We start from the raw sequence: 22,946 nt of genomic DNA, 5'->3' as shown, positions 1-22,946 counted from the left end.
TAATCAGATGTGATTCTCCACGGTGCTCGATTCAGGCCTTCTCTCGTTTGCTGACGGGCCCTAACTCCTCTTCCGTTTTCCAGGGACTGAATGTCATCATCCCTCCGTGTGTGAAGGATGCCAGCGTCCCATCTCCGACCGCTTCTTGATGAGAGTCAACGATTCCTCATGGCATGAGGAGTGTTTGCAGTGCACCGTGTGTCAACAGCCGCTCACCACCAGCTGTTACTTCAGAGAAAGGAAACTTTACTGCAAACACGACTACCAACAGTAAGCCCAGTCTCAGGGAGGCAGTCTCCTGCTTTCTCTGTCTGCATTTCTTCACATTGCTTCGGTTGGTGTGTGGTGATTTAAAAAAAAAAAAAAAAAAAAAAAAAAAAGGAAAGAAAGACATTGTGATGGCTTTGGCTGGCCTGAAGGCCTTGTGTGTGTGTGTGTGTGTGTGTGTGTCTGTTCCCAGTCATTCAGCTAGTGTGATGTCTTATTTAAATTTTAGATTTAAGATTTAATCAAGTGGGGGGAAAAAAAAAAAAAAAAAAAATCTACCAGCGTGGAGATATGAAATAAATGAACCTGTTGTCATTGCTCGTTCAGCCGTAGTTTAACAATGACGTGAAGTTTCCTGCAAAAAATTATTCAAATCAATGAAAGAGCAACAGGAACAATAACGAGAGCTTTTTTTTTTTTTTTTTTTTTAATTTATTCTTGTTTGGAAAAATTTGAATTGTGAATGTGAAAGACGCTCACACTGGCTGGAGGACGCTCGCATCAGCGGCCATACATTATTTTCATCTGCTTGGCTTTATTATTGTCACAGTGGCCCACGATATTTCCACCTTTGTCTCTGCGGAAGGAGTGCGCCTCTAACAAAAGAAAATGTGAACCCCACACAGGATCGCGAATGTGCAGGCGTGCGGTGTCGGTTTTTATTCCGCTCTCTGTCATTATATTTCCCGGCTGCATGTTGTGGCCTTTCCCTTATCAGATTCATTCAAAATACGGAAAACATCATTTCAGCAGGTTTCTTCATAAACTCTGAGCCCACAGCGCAGTTAGATCCACTTTCCGATCAGGTATTATTCACTTTTTCTGTACATCGCACGCCTGAATTTACCTTCAACAGTACATTTTTTTTTCCTCTATATTATTATTTATTATTTACAGTTTTATAGTCATTTCTGGCCTTTTCAAATTTTATTTTAGGCCATTATTATTTTTGTTTTATTTTATTTTTAGGCTGTTTGATTTTATTGGACATGGTGTTTTGATATGAGTCATGGCATCTATTTAACGCTTTAATGAAAAACAATCTGTGCTTTTTACTGCAAAGGACTTCTGCCTACCTGCAGCATCGGGCATGTTAACGTGGATTTAGAAAGGAAAAATAATTCAAAGTTCAGCAATTTGCGCTTGTGTGATTCGCGCACGCACACACACGCACACACGCACACACGCCCACGAACAAAGGCAAACGCACGCACGCACGCACGCACAGGGTGTTAAAGGCATTCATAACTTAGTGCTCAACTACAAGTGTCACAGTTTGAAAACATCCTGAAAAATGTTACTGAATGAAAAAGCTGCAGTAGAATAATGGGATTAAATGCAGATTTAAGGTCACTGATAAATTGATAATTTGCTTTGCCAAATTCACAGCAACACAGTAAATAGAAGAAAAAAAAACATCTTTATCAATATAACTACTAAAATGATACATTTATAAATTATAGATAAATGAGAGTAATTTAGGAATTTCCCCCTTGTGCTTATTCTGTTACAGTGAATTAAAATAAAGCTTTATATTCTAAATAAGGTCAATGGCAAGAAGTATTTAAAATAATTACATAAATAAATTCAACACAGTGGTTAAATTTTCCTATCAAAAGGTTTTTGGCTTGACAGCCGTTTTTCCATGGAGTGAGATAAATGAGTAAATTGAATTTGGAAATTATCACATAAAAGCAGCAGAGATGGCAGATACTAGTGAAGCAAATATTGAGGCTAAGTAACACAAAGTGCTACAATGCTGAGGGTGGCTGTTTGGCCTGGGAGGACCCTGGGGTGCCCTGTGTTTCTCATCGCATGAGCGCTTTTCATGCTTGTCACTAAATTTTCAGCTTTTTGTGTCCGGCCTTTTTAACAATTCTACTTCGATTACCGGGACATTATGGCTCTCTGCTAGATACCTTGCAAGCCACAAAGAGTTACATCTATTGCCATGCGTGCCATTCATCCAGCTTTGTGACAGCAGCGTAGTCGGCTGATAACAATGGAAAATTCATAGCAGTAACTAGGGGATACCAGAGTCACGGCGTCACAGCTCAGAGGTGGCTGGAAGCTGAGACAGTCCGGCAGGGAGAGGGACCTCGTTCTCATGCCTCACTTAGCACTGTCCATTTGTAGTTTTTTTTTTTTTTTTTTCTTTTTTTAATTTGAGAGAAGAAGACAGAGATAAACACACAGAGACAGACAGGGTCTGATTTGGTTCCAAATCATACACTTTTCCTGGCATTTTGTTTCTGACTTGCTTTTGAAGAACCATATTTGACCACTTCCCTCTTTTCTCTGCTACATTTGGTGAATGCTGTGAGCTCGTGTGGCAAGTCCGATCAGCCCAGCCAAACACAACAACCTGCTGGTCCTGCTCTCACACACTATTATTCATCACATCTTTTAATTCTTCACCCTCCTTCCGCCACCCTGTTTTTTTTGGGTTTTTTTTTTTTTTTTTTTACCTCTCCCAGCTTAAAAGCTAGCTGGAGACTCCCCCCTTTCACACAGACAGAAGTATTCTTCTTTTTTTGTTGTTTATTCCATTTGCATTGATGGGATACTTAAAGATGTAATTGGCACCTTTTTGACTTTTATGACACCCATTTAAGATGCATTTGTCAGCCCACAAACTGCTCTGGGCTGTGAAGAGAGCCCTTAGCCTTACAGAGGTCTATGTGCCTAATTACATTCCTTCAGCAACTGATTCATGCCCCGTAATCAGCTCTCACTAGTTATAATAAATCAAGGAATTGGCAAGCAGTCTTTTTTCGCACCTTTGGAACAGGTTTAAGTGCAGACATGGGAAAACAATTGTGTACTGTGTTATTAAAACTCCCACCTGGTTCAACACATCTTGCTCCTTATAGTGCAATTATATAGTAACAAGATTGGATTGTATTCGCCTTTATCCCACATGTTTTGCCTCTTTTTATGTCATGCGGCTGACTTGTGTTTATCATCCCTGTTTTGATAGGAAATAGCTATTTTTGTGTACGAGGAATATTTTTGACAGCGTAGGAAAAATATCATATACATGTCATAGATGATACATTTTACGGAGGTGGAAAATACAATTAAATATATTTTCAAAGAGGAGAAATATGGCAAAGTAGCGCTGCTTTTTTTTGTGTGTGTGGGAATATTTCAAGTAAGTCTGATAAAAGAAAAGAAAAAAAAAAAAGAAGGTAAATAGGCAGAGCTGTCAGTTGGACGGGAGCCGTAGCCGTAGAGGAGGAACAAGCTTGAACGAGACGGGTGGTATGTAAAAGGTAGAGTGGAATTACACCACCCCGAGAGAGTTTGTTGTGCCCTGGTGTTTGAAGGTCAATTATACATCATTAGAAAGTGGGAGATCTTTTCCCCAGAGGGACCTCTCCTCTAACCAAGCAGATGCTTTGAAAGCAGCCATGTAATAAGGCCTATCACTTGACTGAAGTGTTGGACAACACCCCTGTAATGGACTGCCTTGTTAGAAACTGCCATGGGCTCCATCTACAAAACATAACATTAACTAACTATATTATACACCATGCTGCCTACTTTTGGGTCCTGCTGATGCATCCAGAGTGTATTTTTTTTTCTCTCCATGCCCCATAAACTTTTTACTGTTCAGCAAAAATGTTAATGCAGAATGTTTCGTTTGTAACTCATCCAAACACACCAGCATGCAGATTTTTCCAAATTTTCAAATTCACGTGCCCTAAGCAAAATGAAATTCAGGTCACGGCAGAGTGAGTAGTAGAAAAACAGAGCAGTGATGGGGCCATAAAAGCAGAGCTCCCAGAACCTGTCTCACCTCCCATGTATGCTGGACGATCCCCCGGTGTGCTGAGAGCTGCTTTTTAGAACTGTTTGGAGTGCCCTCCTGTGAAATTGTTGTTTTTTAATTAGCTGTGTTTGGGACGCTGCAGCAGTGTGTGTATGCCGGATAGGTGCTGACGGCTGGGTTTCTGTGTTAGCTCACTGAGTGTGTGTGTGTGTGTGTGTGTGTTTTACTCACTGTAGGACACTCCCACGTGGCCTGGCACTTTGCGAACACTCATACGCACAAAAACAAAGAGAAGAAAAGAAAAAAAAAAAGGATGTACTTTGTTGTCAACCCAGTTAATTAAACACCGTCCTCAGTCCTGCTGAAGTATTTCAGAGGCAGATCTGGAGGCTGATGTGTGGGTGTACCTTCCTTTATGGAAAACTTTCTAACTCTCAGCTACTTTATTCTTTTTTTTTGTTTTGTTTTTTTTGTTTTTTTTGATTCTCCCTAAAAAGGATAAAAATGTGTCTTTAGCCACTGCTCTTAGGTAAATAAAAGAAGACCTCTACAGAGAGACAAATCTAATGTTAGAAACACTAAGCCAGATAATGTTGCTTCAGCTTGCTGGGATTTTTAGTGCTCGGCAAGGAGCTAGCTGAAGCTGGCCCCGTTCCTCTGTAAGGAAGTATTGGGTTTTATGTCAACATGGCTCGGCCTGTCCCAGCAGCATAGTAGGATGCATCATCTGTCATCTCATGGTTTGCTAACTGTTCAACCCCCCCCCAAAAATACATTTAGAACCAGTCAAAGACCTGTTGCAGTGCTATTTCTTTGCATCACTCGTTGCAGCATCTCAGTTTTTTCCTCTCTCTGTTTCCCACAAATAGCTCTCTGAGTGATAAATATTTGATTCAAACATATCGTTTTACGTGTGCTCTTGTATATGTGAATAGTGCTGTTATAAATTTTACAACATCTACATCCATAAAAGGTTCAGTCGTCGGCCGTTTGTATTCACACAAGTGTTTCTGTGATGCTGTCAGTAAATCTTTAGAGAAAGTAGTAACATTATAAAATCAGGTGATTTCATGAAGGTTTATTTTTGTACAGGCATTTCCGCTGTGTGTTTTATTAAATGGGTTAGGGTTAGGGTTGGGCTGTATGTGTGTGTAGCAGCAGTTGGAGCACAAAGCACTTTGCAGGACACTATGGGAAGCCACAGAGGCTCAGCCACGGTAATGCCCATCACCACTTTAGAAGCCAGACTGGTGGCTGGGGATGTGGAAAGAGGTCTCTGTGGCTTTGTGTGGGGGAGCTGTAGTGCAGGGGAGGAGAAGGATCTGCAGAGGGATCTGCCTGGTGTGCTCACATTACACTGGATGATAGCGGAGGGGTGCAGAGGAACTCAAGCATGCAATTTGTTGGTAGCCACAATTTAACCTCATCTCCTAAAGCCGGCTGTTAGGCAGCCAGTGGGACATGTCAGTCAATCGGGAATGCTAATCAGTGACGGTGGAGTGAAAGCCCTCGGCTCGGCAACGCAGTGATTTTCATTACTGGCTCCAAGTCCTCGGGCCTTCAGGTTTATTTTCACAGCATGACAACTCTTCATAACAAAAAGGAAGGCAACCACAAACCATTAAATGCAATTTACAAATTAGATTTTGGCTAAATCTATGAAATACTGCAATAGGCTTCTTAAAGTAGCCAGCTGAGAGATACAAACACTCAGCAAATGTTTTCAATTTCAATTTGCCAGATTACATGTTTAAATCAGGAGAATGAAAATTTTCAGAGGCTGTATTTTTTGCCGCACTGAAATTATTCATTTCAAATATCATTTACGGCGTGTCGGTGCAAGTGCAACATTTACTCATTTATTTCTGCAGCATTTCTAATCCCATTCCAGATTCAGTGTGTTTGTCTCCCTTTGCTTCTGCAGCTTGGAAATAGCCCACACTTGTTTCTTCAGGCAACCTGGTCAAACGTGCATGAGAAATTGAGACATGGCCTCTGCTGCTGGCTCGCAGTATCGCTGCTGGCCCCAACTGTGTATATGTGATCCCACTCTGGAATGTTTTTCCAACACGTAGGCTTTTCACAGATACACTAGAGAGGACTGGCATCACAGTGGCAAGTGCTGCATTCAGACTGTTGTGTGCCCAAGGCTTACTCTCACACTCACGTCACACATTCTAGCTCTACATGGGAATGGGCAGAGCAGTGTGTTTGTCTAAATACACCCAAGGTTTTGGTGAGGGAGTGGGTGCGCGCACGCGCGTGTGTGTGTGTGTATATACACTTGCTTCCTCTCTCTGCTCCTTTCTTTCTTTGTCTCTAATTTAAACTCTTTCCCCTGCCTCACATTAAATATACATTTCAGCACCTCATCATAGTTGTTACATTTTAAAAATGGCCGTCTGATTTTCAGCTGTATATATTTTTGTACAGATACAGCAAAACATGTTTCTTTGTCTTTTTTTTTTTTTTTTACCCCTTTTAATCTTCATCAAATGAGATTAGCCCCCAAATACCGGTATTCCTGCCCAAAGTGACTGACAGAGATTTGCACTTTTATCATTAAGTGTGACACTAAGCTGGTCAGAGCTTTGTCTTGAATGGAGGGTCTGACGGAAACGGGGGCTCCTAATCCTTTTATTTGTGTCAGGCCCAGAAAGAGGGAAGAAAGGGGCCGGGGTGGGATGGGGCTGCAGAATGCCACGGCCCTTAGTCCCCTCCAGACCCGGCCTCCACAGCCAAGTGAGCATGAGACTCATCCTATGTGGTCTATGCACTCGAGCGGGTGCGTATACACTCGCGCAAGCACTCACACACACACACACACACACACATTTGTGCATGTACAGTACAGTATGTTCAGATGTTTGCACAAGCACATGCACGCAATCATAAACACGTTGTCTCGTGGGCAAATGCACATGTTCGCCCGCTTATGCACACAGCGAGAGATGGAAACGCACGCATGCACCGAGATTTTTCAAGTGTGTACCTGGTCACAGCCTCAGCAGAGCATGCGTCCATCTATGATTCATGGGTTGCAGTAGCAGGAGGTTCAGTCTAGGATGAGATTAATAAAGTTTGCCGGTTCCCTGGTCGAGGTCCAGCGCTAGGCCTTTGTCTGCGGCTCACATCGGGTTGTGGGGTTTCAGCTCCTTTTGTGTGTGCACCCTTGTGGTAATCCATCTCCAGCGGGAGTCCCCTGGGGCACTTTATTTACTCATTCAACTGTTTGGAAGTCTGTTAGACTGCAGATCAGATGCAGTGAGACCAATGTGATTACTTTAACCAGTACTTGCAGATTCCTGCCCAGCATCTCCTCTCACCCTGAGCTGTTGTGCTCTGCAGGTGGGAGGGAGGGTCCACACTGACTCATCCCTCTCTGTCTGTCCTGTTTACCAGCCCGGTCTGAGGGCCTGTCCAATATTCTCTGTTATGAAAATTCTGCATTAGGTCCTGAAACCTCCTGTGCCCACACACCGTAGAGCTGACTTGATCCTTTTATTAGCCTGGTGTATTTGAGTTTGTGTTTTTTTTCTCTCCCTTGCATCTCAAGAATACAAGTTTCAAAAACTGGTAGCTGACTGAATTTTTGCATTTGTCAGGTCTCTTCCTCAGTAGATCATAATTCAACTCCATCGCAAGTGTGGTGTCACAGTGTAAAAACTAACATCTATGTTTTATTGCAAACAAAGAGATGGATTTGGTTATCCATCCATCAACATAAACCCAGAGCTATGTATTTGGGGCTAACCCCCATGTTAAACCACTGCAGGCTGTCAGGCTCTCTGAATTTACTCTCCATCTCTTCCCCCTGGTGTGGCTGGGGAATATGGTTGAGATCAGCTGCCAGGACCGGCATCTACAGCAAAAGCTCCCTAAACTGGCTGTTTAGAACCAGCCGCTGATTGGTGATGGCTGTCTTGGCAGGGAAAATAACCCCGTATGAAAACAGTGCAGATTGGGTTTCTACGTGTCTGACTCACTCCCGTCCTCTCTGACCGGCCCCCCCACGGCAAGCCAGCATGATTTGTGCATGAGGTCCCGTGACCCATGGAAGCTTCAAAAAGCAGCAAGGGGAAATATTTGGATGATCCTGATGGGGGAGTGGAGACGTGGGAGGGAAGCAGAGGAGATGGGGGCTTGGTAAGAGCAGGGCTGAGCGGTGTAAGGCAAGGCAGATGTGGAGAGTCTGAAGTGCAGCCGTGATGACAGGGGAGTGTGTGCAGAAGAAGATGACTGTCCATCCTGGACTCTTAGTCCCCACCCACCAACCCAAGCAAATCCAGACACCCACCACCACCACCGGTGTCACTTAGGAGACAGACGCTATGTTCTGCATAAAAAAGGTGGCCAACAGCGGAGCAAACTGTGCTCAGGGGTTCAGGGAGAGTTGCAATAGAAGAGGCATTTTATCATCAGGTACCATGCCATGATACTGATCGTCTGTACCCCACCCCCCTGCTGTACACCCCCGATCCCTTCTCCTCTCCCTTTACCTTTCCTCTGCAGGCTGGATATTAATATTTCCCAGAAAGCTGCTACAATACGTCTTCTTGGGAAATTCCACGACTCCTGAACGCTGCAAAATGATCTGGTGTCTCTGAAAGGGATGGATAGGGGGATAAAACATAAAGATTTTTCAAAGTGTTTTTTGTGCAAATGTGATTTCATAGTGCTCTCTCGGTGGAGATTTCTATTTGGTTGCCTTGATAAGAAAAATGTGTTGCTGCAGGTGAAAGCTGAGTTGTTTGCTCTATTCATCTAAATTTCCCCCTCTAGCCTATAGTATTGTTTGATTCAACCTCATGGCCTCATCGCACATTATTTATGCACAGAATCTGCCTCTGGTGCCAGCTCAGTGGAAACCCCATTGAACAGAAATAGCTGTAGTAGGCTGAGGCTTAATGCAAAACCCAAACTCAGCAGTTAAAAAAGCAAAGCTGTGGTCTGAGGCAGCCTCAATCAGTCTTTGGCCTCTGCGCTTGTCGCTGCCTCCTCCTGAGAGTGGGTGGGTTTGCTGACCCCCTGGGTGTCTGTCTGCCTTAACGTTAGCCCTGCAGGCCCAGCCTCACAGGGGAGCGCCATCCCAGCCCCAGGCCAGAGTTGTGCACTGAAACCAGAGCTCCAACTCTGTGTTGTGATCCCAGCTGGAGAGACAGCTCTGGCTCTGAGCAGAGCCGTCTCGCAGCGTGGAGCCGGGGTCACCAGTGGCCTCTCAACCCTCATCACTCCACTGTGCTTCTGCACAGCACCAACTGAGGACTGCATTATTTATTGACCTGCCGTCTTCGGGTTCTTCTAAGACTCTGTCTCACAGCAAATATCAGAGAACTGAAGTTTTGATGAGGTCATGTTATCAATTACATCTGGCTTGAGAGGTTAAACTTCCCAAAATGTTAGTTCTGTCTGCGCAATTTTCTGGATGAATGTTTCACATGAGTTGTACTGACAGTAATATCAATCTGCCAGAGACAATACAACCAGGCCGTCATCTGTTATGTCTATGTTGGATAGTTCCACTCTTAAACTTTAATCTGTAAAGTAACCATAAAATCTGGGCTGAAGAAAAATGCCACTTTGAGTGTTTGTGGTGTGAACGGGTCTTCATGTCTGTGTTTTTGCAGTTTTTTCATACAGCATGTTTATCACATGGTATCTTATAGGTTCCAGCTTTAGTTTGCATTTAATCGGGTTTCTTTTGCATTCCTTTGTGAATATGTGTGTAGCTGTGTGTGTGTGTAGAGTGCCCACTTGTGTGTGTGTAGTGGGTCTGTCACTTGGCCAAGCGTTGGACATGCTGTTGGCAGGCGACAGAGTCTGTGGATTCTCCTCTTGGTTGTGCTCCTCTGGAGGCAGAAAGCGGTGCGTGCCACCCAAACCACCAGCCACCAAACCCCTACCCCCACCCCCCACCCCCCCACCCCTCTCTCTATCATCAGCCGAGCGGCCCGCTCCCTGCTCTCCTTACTCTCCTTTTCCTGGGCCCCAGAGCCTGGGCTGTGGCCTGTGGATGAGTGCTACATCCTGGCTGTCAGCACAGGGGTTAGCTGGGGATTGGCCTGTGGTGGAAGTGCAGTATCAGGCCCTGTCTGTCAGCTCCTCGTTCCACTTCCTCCCGCCCCTCAGTGCAGGCTGCAGTCACTGGCACAAACATACGGCGAGCTGTGACGGACTGCGATCTCTGGCTTGAAAATGAAAGGATCACCATCAGAATAGGCATATTCATAGCCATGCCAATGAAAAAGGGCTGTTTAAAACCCTTAAGTGCTTGGGTGTTGTGTTTTTAAACAGACTGCGAAAGCTTTGACAGATGGTTTACTATTTCACCCAGTATTTCATTTCAGGTACTTTTAACTGTCGCTTTTTGACTTCCAACGAATGACTACTCACCCACAGCGTGTATTTGCATACAGTTTCAGTTCCCTTGCAACCACATTTTCAGGAAAAACCCATTCCCATTTATCAGACTGATAAATGTTTGCAAAATGTCACTCAAGATATTTTATAAATCTTGTGGGTCATATATTTTCTGCCAAGATTCTGATTTTGTACCTTCCCTGTGTCTGTGGATCACATTATCTGATACACACAGGTACATACATGCTTACACACACACGGACACACATCTGTACTGCACATGGTCGCGGACAGGCCTACACATGTTGGAGGATTTGCGACTATAATCAGATTAATTGGTCCATCTCTCCTTGGAAACATCACATATACACATGAAGGCCTCTGGTAGCTTTCAGCTGGATGCTGCTTACACTAACCAGAAGCCAGGCAGCAGGCGCAAGGTCGGCGGGGTCACAGCATGCTCTCTGGCAATAGCATCTCTTTATGGCTTACATGTTAGAAAAATTATTACAGCACTTACAGCCTCGTTCTGTCTGACAGAGAAGGAATTTCTATGTGTTCCTCTTGAGAGTTCGGACTTATTTAAGCTGCACTTTCTTTTAGTTAAATTTGACACAGAGGAACTTTTTTTTTTTTTTTTTCCCACAACATAAACATGAAAGTTAGTGTTGCTTGGCAGAAGCGTCGGCGTCTTCAAAGACAGTGGCGAAACACGCTTGGCCTTTGCGACGAATGTTATAAGTACATTAACCATAATCCTTAATAACATTCTCCAAGCTGCATGCAGGTTCAGTGCCTCAGTATGCTGCGTATGTTTTTCTTGTTGCCCACAAGTATGTCTATGTGAGGGACTATCAACACATACGCTGCCATTCATGATGTTTTTATAGGTTTTAGCCTCACCACAACTTATACATAGGAATGACTAATTCTCACTGTCTCTCTTTCTCCTTCTCAAATTGTGTAATCTCCTGTTAATTATCCAGACTTCTGTTTGGATGCATTTCAATAATCATCAGGCCTATGTCTTGTGGGAAACTAAGAATCATCGTCACTGATGGGAAACAGTGTTAAGGGTCATGTCATGGTGCCCTGGGGCAGTGATTCCCAGCCAAGGGTACTTCTGTAGTTGAGTGGTCATACATGGAAAGATGAGACTGTCCTGTTTTTGTGTGAGGAGCTTATATGATCCACAGTTACGTTTTATAGTCAGGAGACCTCTGGCGGCAGCAACAATACGTAAATGCTCATGTGACAAAGCCCTGCCGTGGCATTTTGTTGACAAAATGTGGGACTTTACCTTTACTATAGCATTGTCACACCATAAAAGGGTTTGATTTGTGGCATATCACCTGCCACCTGAGGGGGAGCTAATCCAGGAGCTACTCCTGTAGATCATATCAGAGGGTGGTCTTTTAAGTTTGAGGACTTGTTACATCAAGTAATTTGATGAAATAGATATTACAATTTAGTTTAAAAATGTATGTCTATTGAGTCAGCTACAGTACCTATACACCACATTTGCAACTAAGCATGCATCAAAACTAGCAGCAGAGAACTTGGAATATCTGTAAGTGTGGTTCTGGATGAACAGTAGAACGTAATTACTCAGCTAAAAGCAAGAGATAAACACTTGAACCAGAAAGCTAAGTAAAGGATATATATTAAATCAGATAGCTAAGAGGAATGATTGTAATAGCTAATGGTAATGATAAATGCTAATGATAGTTAGCTTTTGCAACTGCAAACCGCCCAACATTGACAGTTCATCTGTATTAAAAAATATATATTATGATATCCACTTCTATTTGATTAATAGTCAAATAATATCCAGTGCAAACTAATTCAAATCAACACATTTAGCACGAGTGGCAGTGGGAACATCTGACACGGCTGTGTCAGGTTGGAAATCCTGATTTACAGGTTAGAAACATGATATTTATGCACCAACTTCCTTCCATACATAAAAGTGGAAGAATGAAAGTATGAATTTAGCGTCATTCATTTTATCCATATCCAAATAGCAAGTAGGATGTGGTTTACCAAATAGGAAAATTCAGATAGTGTTAGGTAAACTGTCGATCACAAAAAGACCAAATTAACCTTCACATACTTCCTCGCAATTGTCCCAATTTTCTGTCTGCCCACTCTGCCCTATGTGGTAAACCCTGTGCTGCTGGCACTTAAGACGAGTGAAGCCACCCATAAAAAAGACCTATTTTACAAATAATGTTTTTCTCTTTTTTTTTTCACACATTCTGGCACTAATAAGCTCTGACACACCCTAAACAACCACCCTCTCAAAGAGCACATCGAGTGTGGAGCGGCGGTTTGGTGTCCAGGGGAAGCCTGTGGTTCTGGAGCCAGAGAAGGAGTCGTGCCCTGCCGTCCCACAGAGATGACAGGAAGATAAGAAAGAGAGGTGGCCTCTCCGCACAAAAACATCCCACCAGGAACTAACCTAACCTGGGGGAGAGACGGCTGGCCTCAGGACTCTTGTCAGAATCTATCCTTTCTGGAAGAAAATACACAAGGAAAAAAGAAATAATTTCCTCATCAAAACGAGCAACAATGCGTAACGTTGACCTGGAACATTAATCATACAGTCGCCATCAGACTCCGCTGTAAGATGTTTGTATCACAAATATGCATATCAAGTCTATACTACAACAGCACGCCTCTATATGTCACAACTTTGGCTTCTCTTAATCAACAGCCACAGAAATAAAGGAGGGGGAAGAAAAACTAAGTGTAAGCGACAGACTCTTGGCAGACACAGCCCCTGCAGTTATAAGTTAGAGAAACCGCTTATAGTTTGCAATATTTGAGAAGGCGATGTGAAAAGGTAGCCATTTCTCCTAGACGATGCGTAATGAGGGAACCATAGGGAAGGAGAAACAGTGAGCGGTTTCTGGAAGCGGCACTAACACAGGGATCAGCAGCATTAAAAGAGATTTACACCCTCAGCTCTTAAACAGTTTTCTTTTGCTCAATGGCTCCTCTTTTACAGATATTTCAAGGAAGTAATAAACTGCACCGACAAGCATTCGAGTGGCTTTGAAACATCCCTCATGGGCAACAGAGCTCCATCACTTCTATCACAGTGCCTCAGTTCTGTATCATTATTTCTGTAGGAGTCTGCCTGTTTCTCCATCTGAACACCATTTGGCCTCGTCTGGATATTATGATCAGCTTGTTGTTGTTCCTGTCAAAGAAATGTTGTGTAACTAACTATAATACCTGAAGCATTACGCTCCCTCCAAGGGTGAGTCAGTTAAACATCTATCTCGTTGCGAGTGGTGCTTTTGCCGTGTGGTTTCGGCCTACAGACTGTTTTTCCTGACGATTAAGTTCTTTTGAAGCTGTCTGCATGGTCCAGAATGAGGCCCTGCACAGTGTAAGATGTCATACTCCCACTGTGCTGACCAACATGCTCCCTGGGCCTTGATGTTCCCATAACATTTAATGGTACTTTGGCAAATGCTAATGGAAACTCTTACTTTGCCTAGCAATCACATTAAGTTTCTTCTTTCTGGTTACCCTTTATTTTTACTTACCATAATTATTCGTTTGTGACTTTGATACTTAAGTATGAACTCATGGCTGAGAGAGAGGAGTGGAAAGAATATGCATTATCTGCTAATTATTAAGATTAAGGGTGGGATAAATAAACCAGAACTAAAGGGAACATTTGTCTTGAGTAAGACACGGTTCCCCGCGTACTGCTACCCCACAGCAGAGATTTTTGTCATCTTGCTCTCGATCGCAGAACATCACAGATTGTCCTTTTTGGATTGTGGAGCTTGGTGAGGTACTCGGGAAGAGGAGGAGGAGGAGGAGGAAGAGGAGAGGCGTAGGTCATGCAGTGGCATGTTCGTGTCTTGGTGTGGGATGAGGAAACATCTCGACCTCAGGTTCAAGAAGAAACAGTCTGCTTCTGATTAGTCACTCTGATCTGCAGTGATAAACAATTCCTGTGGTCTCCTGCTCACAGAGACATCGCTGGCAACGACTGAGTGTTCACGGGTGGTTTGTGTGTTTGTATGTAGGCTCAGACTTGCAGCGTTGGAGTTTAGACAATATTTCCAAAATATAAGGTCTAAATAGTCAGCGTTTTGATTTATTTGGTTTGATAGGGCATCAGATTTATTTGTATGAGCTTGAAATGGAATAATGTGATGTTCTCATGGTGAAGAATGACATCAGTGCTGTAATTTGCAATCCAAAACATGAGGGTTTGTGGTTATTTTATTAACTAGACTAAGACAGGCACATGTTTAAACAGCAGAATAGATAAAAAAAAAAGAAAAAAAGACACACGTGATGTCTTCATGCAAAATCTAAAGCCCACAACAGACCACAACCATAACCAGAGGGTGATGGAGGAGTTTTAAAACATTTCACCCGGCGAATCTGTTGTCCTCCTGCTGCTAACTGGCAACTCTATCTGTTGCTGCACTTCCGCGCAGATGCCTGGCATCAAGCCTCGGGATGATAAAAACGTCTTCAGAGGGTAAGTGTTTATGGTGAGGATCCATAAGGTTAGCAGGATCAAAGCTCTGTTGAAAGGACATTACGTGAAGAAACAGGGATAATAAACAAAACAGCCAGTTAGTCATACAATCGGATTTATAACATCGAGAAACCATGTCAGGGAGAGGCAGGTTTCTGTTCTTTGTTGCTGTGAGAAAAAGCCACCAAGCCCAAAAAAAAAAACAGGCCTGTTAAGTAAAAAGAACAATAACAATGAGGAAGAGAGGGAAGCATTTCAGATTTCACACCACAAATATACTCTAGGTCTTTCTTTTTTTTTTTTTTTTTTGTTGCTCGTGTTATTTTCTCTTTCTCATCCAGAACTGAAATAAGACGCTGATCGGATGAAAATCGGGTTTGAATTCTCAGTGAATTTCTGGGTTGGGGGTTGCAGCCCCTCGGTCTGTCTTACGAGGAAAAGTATTTGTCTTGTGCGTGGCTCAGCTTGGGCTCTCTCTGGTGCTCGTCACCCAGGAATGGCTGATTGAGTTGACTGTTACCTGGGTATGCTCACAAATAAATCTCCCAACCCCAACCCACAGTTCAGGGCCAGATTACACCATGGGCAAAATTCGTATATCAGTTTCAGTTTTTGACCATAAAGAAATTAAATGATATATTTATTTTCATTTTGTTTCCTCATAAGTTCACATTTAAATCAGGACAGGACACCACTCCCTCTCCTGTGGGAGTGGGAGTGGCATACCGCCCTGTCCTGCCATTCCCGTCCTGTCCAGTCATTTGCTTGAGGCTATAGCTTTAAGTGGGAATTATTACTCAGGAGATAAGTATAGAGATAAGCTGGTGCTTGCCTGCAAGATGTATGAGGTGTCTGGACACTGTGAGAGATGCACCTGACCTGGAAATGAATGGTGTGAAGGTACAAGTGCAGCACATGAACCTCCTTTTTCATCCGGCCCCTGTCTTGTAAGCGCAACGCCCCAGATCATGACACAGATATTAGAAGGTGAAGATAGTTGTATTTTTTGGGGATTGTAAGATTTTATCTGGTGTTTTGCTTAAAAGATCTGTACTTCATATATTGTGGTTCTAAAGCTATAAATAGCATTATATCAGATTGGGGGTGGGGGGTGGGGGGTGGGGGGTGGGGGGGGGTGTTGAACATTTTGTTCAAATGTTTCACTTCTTTAAAAAAAAGTACTCTTGTAGGTGTTATTAATATTTTAACTGGATCCTCCCCTTGGCTTAGCAAAAAAAACCCTGCAATACTCTTCCTGTAATAACCTTGGTATGTTAATGGGATAATAATTTTCATTATTGTCGTTTAATTCTTTTTCTCATAATTAATCTACGAGGGAACATTGAAATAAAATATAAATATGTGGTGATGAAAAAAATAAAAGGCTCTCTGCTGCTCTCACAAAAAAGAGTCAGAAAATTCTTCCATAAGCAAAAAAATAATACAATACGTAACACAACCCTCCTCTGCCACTAATAATTTGCATACAGTCCCTAAGTATTGTGTGACTTTACAGTATCGAATGTGAACATTTTGTATCTTAGCTGCCATAAATGCAGATAAAATTCAGTGGTCATTTGTAAAGACTGCGATTTGCTTATCTCAATACACAGTCAGAGTCACAATCACAGAATTTTTTTTTTTTTTTTCAGATGAGGTTGCTGCCTCACTAAGGTGTGTGGGAGAAACATTCCTCCTGCTTGGTATGTTAATTCACAGCTCCAGGCTCTGTACCAGCCTTGGTTCTTTGAAGTCTCTCTTTGCCCTGCCTTCTCTACAGCAAGTGAACTTGTGGCCGCTCAGCATTTTTATTTATTAGACAATCCCTCACATGTAAAAGATGATAAAGTTGACATGTTACATGCAGCTGCCACTTTGACATATTATGGAGAGCGTTTTGTTAAACACCCCAACTAATTTGAGCTTTAAATTTGATGACAGTTTACATGCCAAAGGAGTTTGCTCATTGGATGTCTGCCAGGACACTAAAAAGAATCCAGACCAGATCATTTTGATCTTACAAACCGTATCAGTGAAGCAAAGTTCTTACAGGATTATTTTATATTTACCCATCTCTAACGATTCTATGTATTTATCTGGACTTACAAATCCCTTCGATTCATTTGACTCATTTTAAAACTTGTGGGTGGTGTGTCTCAGTATGTGTTACATCACCTCTCATCTTCCAATATTGCTTTTTTCTTCTTCTGTAAAACTCTACTAAGAGTCATTGTCAGGCAGACGGTTAATGTCCAAAAAGGTCACCCGCTGTTATGATTGAAGTGAGCGCTGGTGCTTTGACCCACCGCACAAAGAGTTATAGGTGGCCGGTCAGCTTGTCAGTCAGGTTGGGTGGTTTTTTAATCATTTCATCTTTGCTGGGGGGCTCTCCTGAGACCCCTGCAACGTTTAGCAGTCTGCAGCTCAGGACCCCGGGGCTCGTCTAAGCCCTGCCTGTATCCGAGCTGCCATTATTAGCTCTGCTCTCCAGAGCACGCCGCTCATCTCTCCCCTGAGAGGGCTGCTGAGAAATGAAGCGCGCTGGCTGGGCGCAGCAGCGGAGGGCCAATAGCCCGACATGGAACAGTAATTACTCCATTGATATTCCTCACACAATAACACTGTCATCTCTCATTTGCATAACCTTGCTCGGCTCGCCAAAGCAGATGAATGCATATGATCTTGTCAAGAGGCTGCAGGAGCTTAGCTGGCATATGAGTGGAGGGGTTTTTCACCTCCTTCTAGGTGCCAGTTTTATTTCAAACACGCGGGATAAACTGTTTGATTATGATTAAGTTAGCAGAATGAAAGCGGAAACCACCTTTCTACACTTGTGTATATACAGAGCTTTCTGGCTCAGCTGTCTTTGTGGTATTAGAACATAAACAACAAAATTGAGAGAGGAGGCTGTGGTGTTTCAGCTTTGTAACTGTGTACGTGCACGTGTGAGTCTGCCTGAGAGAATGAGAGTGTGTTGAGGGGGTGGGGTGTCAGTGGATGTCATAGGGCCCTGTCTCAGTCCTTGGTTAATGGCCATTGGTCATAGGCTGTCTCTCCCTTTATTTCTTTTGCTCTCCTGCTCTATCCTCCCAGGTCTCCCACTGGAGCAGCGCCCTCAGGCACTGCATCATTTATTGCTGTCAGGAGTCACAGGGGAGGGGGATGTGGGGGGGGGGGGGGGGGGGGGGGGGGGGGGGGGGGGGGGGGGGGAGTACAGGAGGAGGGAAGACAGGGAGAAGATGTGCTGCAGAGAGAAGCCAATGGAGGCGATGGGGAGAGGCAGGCACGCTAGACTGTCAAATCTCAGTCGTTGAATATTTAATGGAGCCTGGAGTGTTTATTTAGTTAGCCTGTCGATTTTTACTGCTCTGTCAATAGCGGCTCCCGTGTAGCCTGCTGATGATCTTTAGTGTCTCTTCCCCCAGGAGAGGCCAGGCACTAAATGCAATTATGGATTTTCCTGCACCGCAATGTGTTTGATATTTTTACTGATCTAATTTGCAATCTGGTAGTTTATTGTTTGGCATTTTAGTGGCGCTCAAGTGGCGAGGCAAATTTGATTTCCCCTCATAATTCTTTATAACTTCATTAATGCTGTTAGCACATTGGCACAGATCTTAAATAAAGCTAGAGAATCATCTCATGGATGAATGCATTCCTCATTTTATTGTCTCCATGCCCCATTCTTTTTACTGATTCTGGTTCTAATTAAAAATCATCCTAGTGGTGTACTGTCTTTGTGAAATATGAAATCATAATCCAATTTGAACGGCTCCCTTCACAAAGGCATGCCTATTCAACCATACGCCCAGATCTGTTGTGGGCAGAGAGGAACAGAATCAAAACAACTTTCTTTCAGTGGCATTCGGCATCTTCAGAGACAAATGAGGGTATTAGCAACAGAGCAACAAAAGTAACAGAGGCAAAATAATGCGGGTGATTGTCTTGGAGAGACTGTGCGGTTCCTTGTGTTTCTGTAGAGCCGTAGGATTTCTAACCCTATGACGGATGTGTTAGTTAGAGGGGCAGCATTAGCCGTAATGCTGTTAGCATGTAGCCGTGTGAGTGATGTGCTAGTTAGATGCCCAGCAGTAGAGCTAATGGTGTTAGCGTGTTGAGCCTTCAGAGGGATGCAATCGGTTAGGCTGTGATGGATGAGTGTCGTGCCGCAGAGGCCTGCAAGCCTCCTCATTCGCCATGCTGTCAGCTTCTTAAGTGGACGTGCACAATTAGTGCTGTAATCAGAGACTGCCTAATCTGATGGTAGGCTTAGCATTCAGTTGGAAAAATGGCTCATCTAGCTGGTGGTGAATGAATGATGACCGCTATAAAAAAGAAGATACAAAGCAGTGTAAGAGAGACGGACCTGATACACATCTCTCTGAACCATTCAGTATTCCTGCAAATGTACAGTAAGTAGTACACGATGCTGAAACTTGATCTCGGTTGAGAAAGCACTGACGGAGGAAGCGCTTTATCCCACAACACTACTTCCTCTCTGTTTCACGTAGAAATAAAAGTATCCCTGAAAAGGGTTTGAATGATCTGTCATCACCGTAGCTCTTTGCCATCGAATGACTGAGTGACAGACAGATGCTGTCATGTGTCAGAAAGCATAGCACACATTCCACTTCAGGGGTAATGAACAGGGCACATCACACACTCAGACACACTCAAACGGGACGGGACATATTCACGCATCACTGAGTTTCCAAAACAAACAGAGCATATATCAAAGGCAGAGTATGTATTGTGGCCATGCCTCTATGATCTACTTAAGATCAACAAAACCTGTTCACACTTGGCCACGTGCTGTGCACAGACACATAGCTGTCATTACTGGCTTCATCATCACCTAGACTTGGCTGTTGTTGTGATGACAGCAACCACAAATTATATTATTATATATTTTGTTATGACACATTAATTCTGCTTTGTTCTGATGGTAAATTGACATCGTAAAAAGAAGTCTCTTTAAACGTCCTCCTCCTTTAAACAAGGATGATTAAATTAGAGTAATGCTATTTTTATTTTTTTGTCCTCATTACTCATCAGCAAATTAACTTTGGTGCTTTTCGAAATGATGAGAGGTGTGATGATTTATTTGTTGTGAAGGATTTGAATGAGAGGGTTAGACTGATATTTGAAAGTTGCAGTATGGGTTAAGTATGGGGTCAGATAACAGAAAGGCAATATGTTTATCGTGTTACACAAATCAGATTTATTTACAGTGAGAAAGTGCTTAAAAACCCTCTGAAGATGCTGCATGCTCATTAAACTCTGCTATAATTCTGTCTCTATTAGCTACAAATTATGAGACTCTTATTTCAGACTTGAATTATTTCTGATGATTCATTCAGAAAAGATCTCTGTGAAACTCCCTGTTGCCATATGTACTCTTTCTATACGACAGAAAACATGTTGCAGTAATTCCTGCAATTGCTACTGTTAAATCCCAGTTTCAGCATGAACTTATTATTTTGCAAAGACGTTCCTGACAGTAAAGATCCCCTCTCTAATTGAGTACTGTCATCAAATCAGCTGCAGCTCGCGCACTAGCCCTAGCACCCCTATTGCATCATTTGTGGTTTCAGAAGAACACAAACCCTTTCGGCTAAATCTTAATTATATGAGCAGAGATGAGAGATGTTTGCAGTCTAGCCGTGTATAAAATTCATTGTCCTTATCAGCTGAGATGAGAGGGGGAGCGAGGCTGAGGAGGATTTCTCTCAGAGCAGGATATGTCATTTCTCTGTAATAGTTTATGATTCATCCTTCCACCTTTGACTAAGTAATGAGGGATGACAATTAGAGCAGGCCATGGGAGAAGGAATCAAAGGGCTGAGATTCCCCTTGGCAGAGCCGGGCCTGTCTGAGTGTGCTCCCAGCAAACTGGATCCAGATGTCGAGGTCTGTTCTGCCATAGGCTGCTGCTGCTGCTGCTGCTGCTGCTGCCGCCGCCACAGCCACACAACAGGCTCTTTCTGCCAACCAGCAGCTAGCCAGCCAGTCTCTCAACCTCCATGGTTGCAAACATGACAGGAGACTCTCCCGGTGAGAGCCTGGGACAGAGGCCCCGCTCCAAATAAAAGAATTCCAGCCCGCGGCCCTCGCAGAGCCAAGGGCTGCAAAGTATCATTTCTTTGCACGCTGTGATTTATCTAACCCTCGGTTTGCGTCTCTATCCCCTCTTTGTCTTCCCTCGGTTTTTAGTGTGTGTCTCTCCCCGGCCTACTGTGCATGTGGGCTGGCTGGTGGAGGCAAAACAATGTTATGTGTGTAAATAGTCGTTCAGTAGGTGTAATAAATTTGTAGAATGACATGAAATTGTTGCCAACAGATATAAAAATTGATTGATTTATTTGTGCTCTAATTATCATCCAGTTTTTTTCTTGTACATTTCTTGAAAAAAAAAAAAAAAAAAAAAAAAAAAGTACAGCCCATAAATTGTGAGTGATTTGATGTGTCTGTTGAGGGAGGAGGAGGGGTGAAGTCAAGGGGGTCGGGTGTTGTCACTCAGCGCGGCGGCTGAATCAATGGTCCAGTGTGGCAGAGAAAAGAGCAGCAGAGAGCTATTGATATGTTTAACAAATTAGCCCTGATGACGGCAGGTGTGATTGTGAGCGCGGCTCTGGGGTCAGCTCGTCATATGGTGGCTAACAGACACGATATTGCCGCGTGTCCTGATCTCTCCATTCCCTCACAATGGCATTAGGGGCACCCCAGGGAAATAAAGAGTCCCACTCCCCTGTCCCCAGTGCTCTTCAAATTAACTCCCCAGAAGGTTAAGCTCCCTGATTCATAATTATTCAAGCCCACCACCACAACCACCACCACCACCACCAGCAGAAGCCCTCTCCACACCCACTTCACTTCCAAACCCCTCTCTTTCTCTCTCTCTCTCTCTCTCTCTCTCTCTCTCTCTCTCTCTCTCTTTCTGGCACTTCTCCTGAGTGGCACTTGGCTTTTTGTGGGAAAGCCCAGGAATTAGATTAGCTAAGCCTGACCTGCGAATGTACAGCCAGATGATGGGAGCGGGATTGGACTTGATCTCTGCCTGTCTAGCTGTCTCTCTATTCAATCTAGCTGTCTGTCTCTCATATGGTGTGTTATTGCTTGTGAGCGTCCCTATGGATGAGACATTTTCAGCCGCAGCTATTCAGCAATTGCATATATGGCTCTCAGAGGAGCGGCCAGTGTCAAGAGTACATCTCACTTGCGTGGACATGATTTGAATGATATGAGGTGTGATTGGCCTCCAGTTCTTGTGACAGTCTCAGTGCTGTTCTGCTCATTAAATAAGTGCCAACATCAGACAAAACATAGTGACTGTTAAGCAAAGATAGAAGGAGAGTCTTCCAACAAACTCTAGATGCAATGGCGAAACACTCTACTACTGTCCCATGATTGCAGCTTGAGGTTCTCTGCTGTTAGAGTATTACTTTTTTCTTAATATCTATGATCTTAAGAGGAATTTTGGCGGTCAAAAGCAACGCACTCAACTGCTTTTAAAAGCAGTTTCATTTCAAATGAAATGCACCATGATTATCCATGGTTTTTCAGGAATTTGCCTTTTCGGAGTTCACTCTGACTCTGGATTTCACTGGGAAACAGCATTTCTGAGGCGAGGGAGAGAACCGTGACTGCTGAGTGGTTGTGATGAAGAGAATTGAGGATTCAAGTGTCAATTAGAGCCAAGATTTACACACACATTTCTTCGCCGGGATCCAGAGTGTGAACGTGACTCCCAAATCACCATAAAGACACACTTTTTAAGCTTGGTGGTTTAATTGTGACCTGCTGGAATGACACTTCTACTACTGGGGCCGTGAGGAATCAACTGTTAATAGTTGTCACAGTTCTCAATCAGTCTGGATCTTCTGTGGAGGAGCCATGAGCCTGTGAAGTCAATTGGGTTCCTCTGGAGGCCAGGGTAATGTAATGAGGGACCACTCTGACTCAGGGCCGGGCTCCTTTCTCTACAATCACATAATTAATCTCCTGATTCTACCACTCACTGTGTCATGACAG

General features: G+C 43.5%; 1 protein-coding gene across 3 annotated transcripts in view; it reads left to right on the top strand.

Moving 5' to 3' along the window:
• Positions 1-22,946, top strand: part of lmx1bb (LIM homeobox transcription factor 1, beta b) — a 49,794-nt gene that overhangs the window by 5,020 nt on the left and 21,828 nt on the right. For all 3 annotated transcript variants that reach the window (XM_071482361.1, XM_071482360.1, XM_071482359.1), the window contains one exon: positions 84-270. In XM_071482361.1, the coding sequence (XP_071338462.1) occupies positions 84-270 (187 nt within the window). The remainder of the gene's footprint in view (positions 1-83; positions 271-22,946) is intronic.

This window comes from Trachinotus anak, unplaced genomic scaffold, assembly GCF_046630095.1.
Source record: "Trachinotus anak isolate AG129_WGS33_773 ecotype Australia unplaced genomic scaffold, CSIRO_AGI_Tana_v1 ptg000008l, whole genome shotgun sequence".
Taxonomy (NCBI): Eukaryota; Metazoa; Chordata; class Actinopteri; order Carangiformes; family Carangidae; genus Trachinotus; species Trachinotus anak.
The sequence above is the reverse complement of the archived record's forward strand: the minus strand, read 5'-3'. Positions and strand labels throughout refer to the sequence as shown.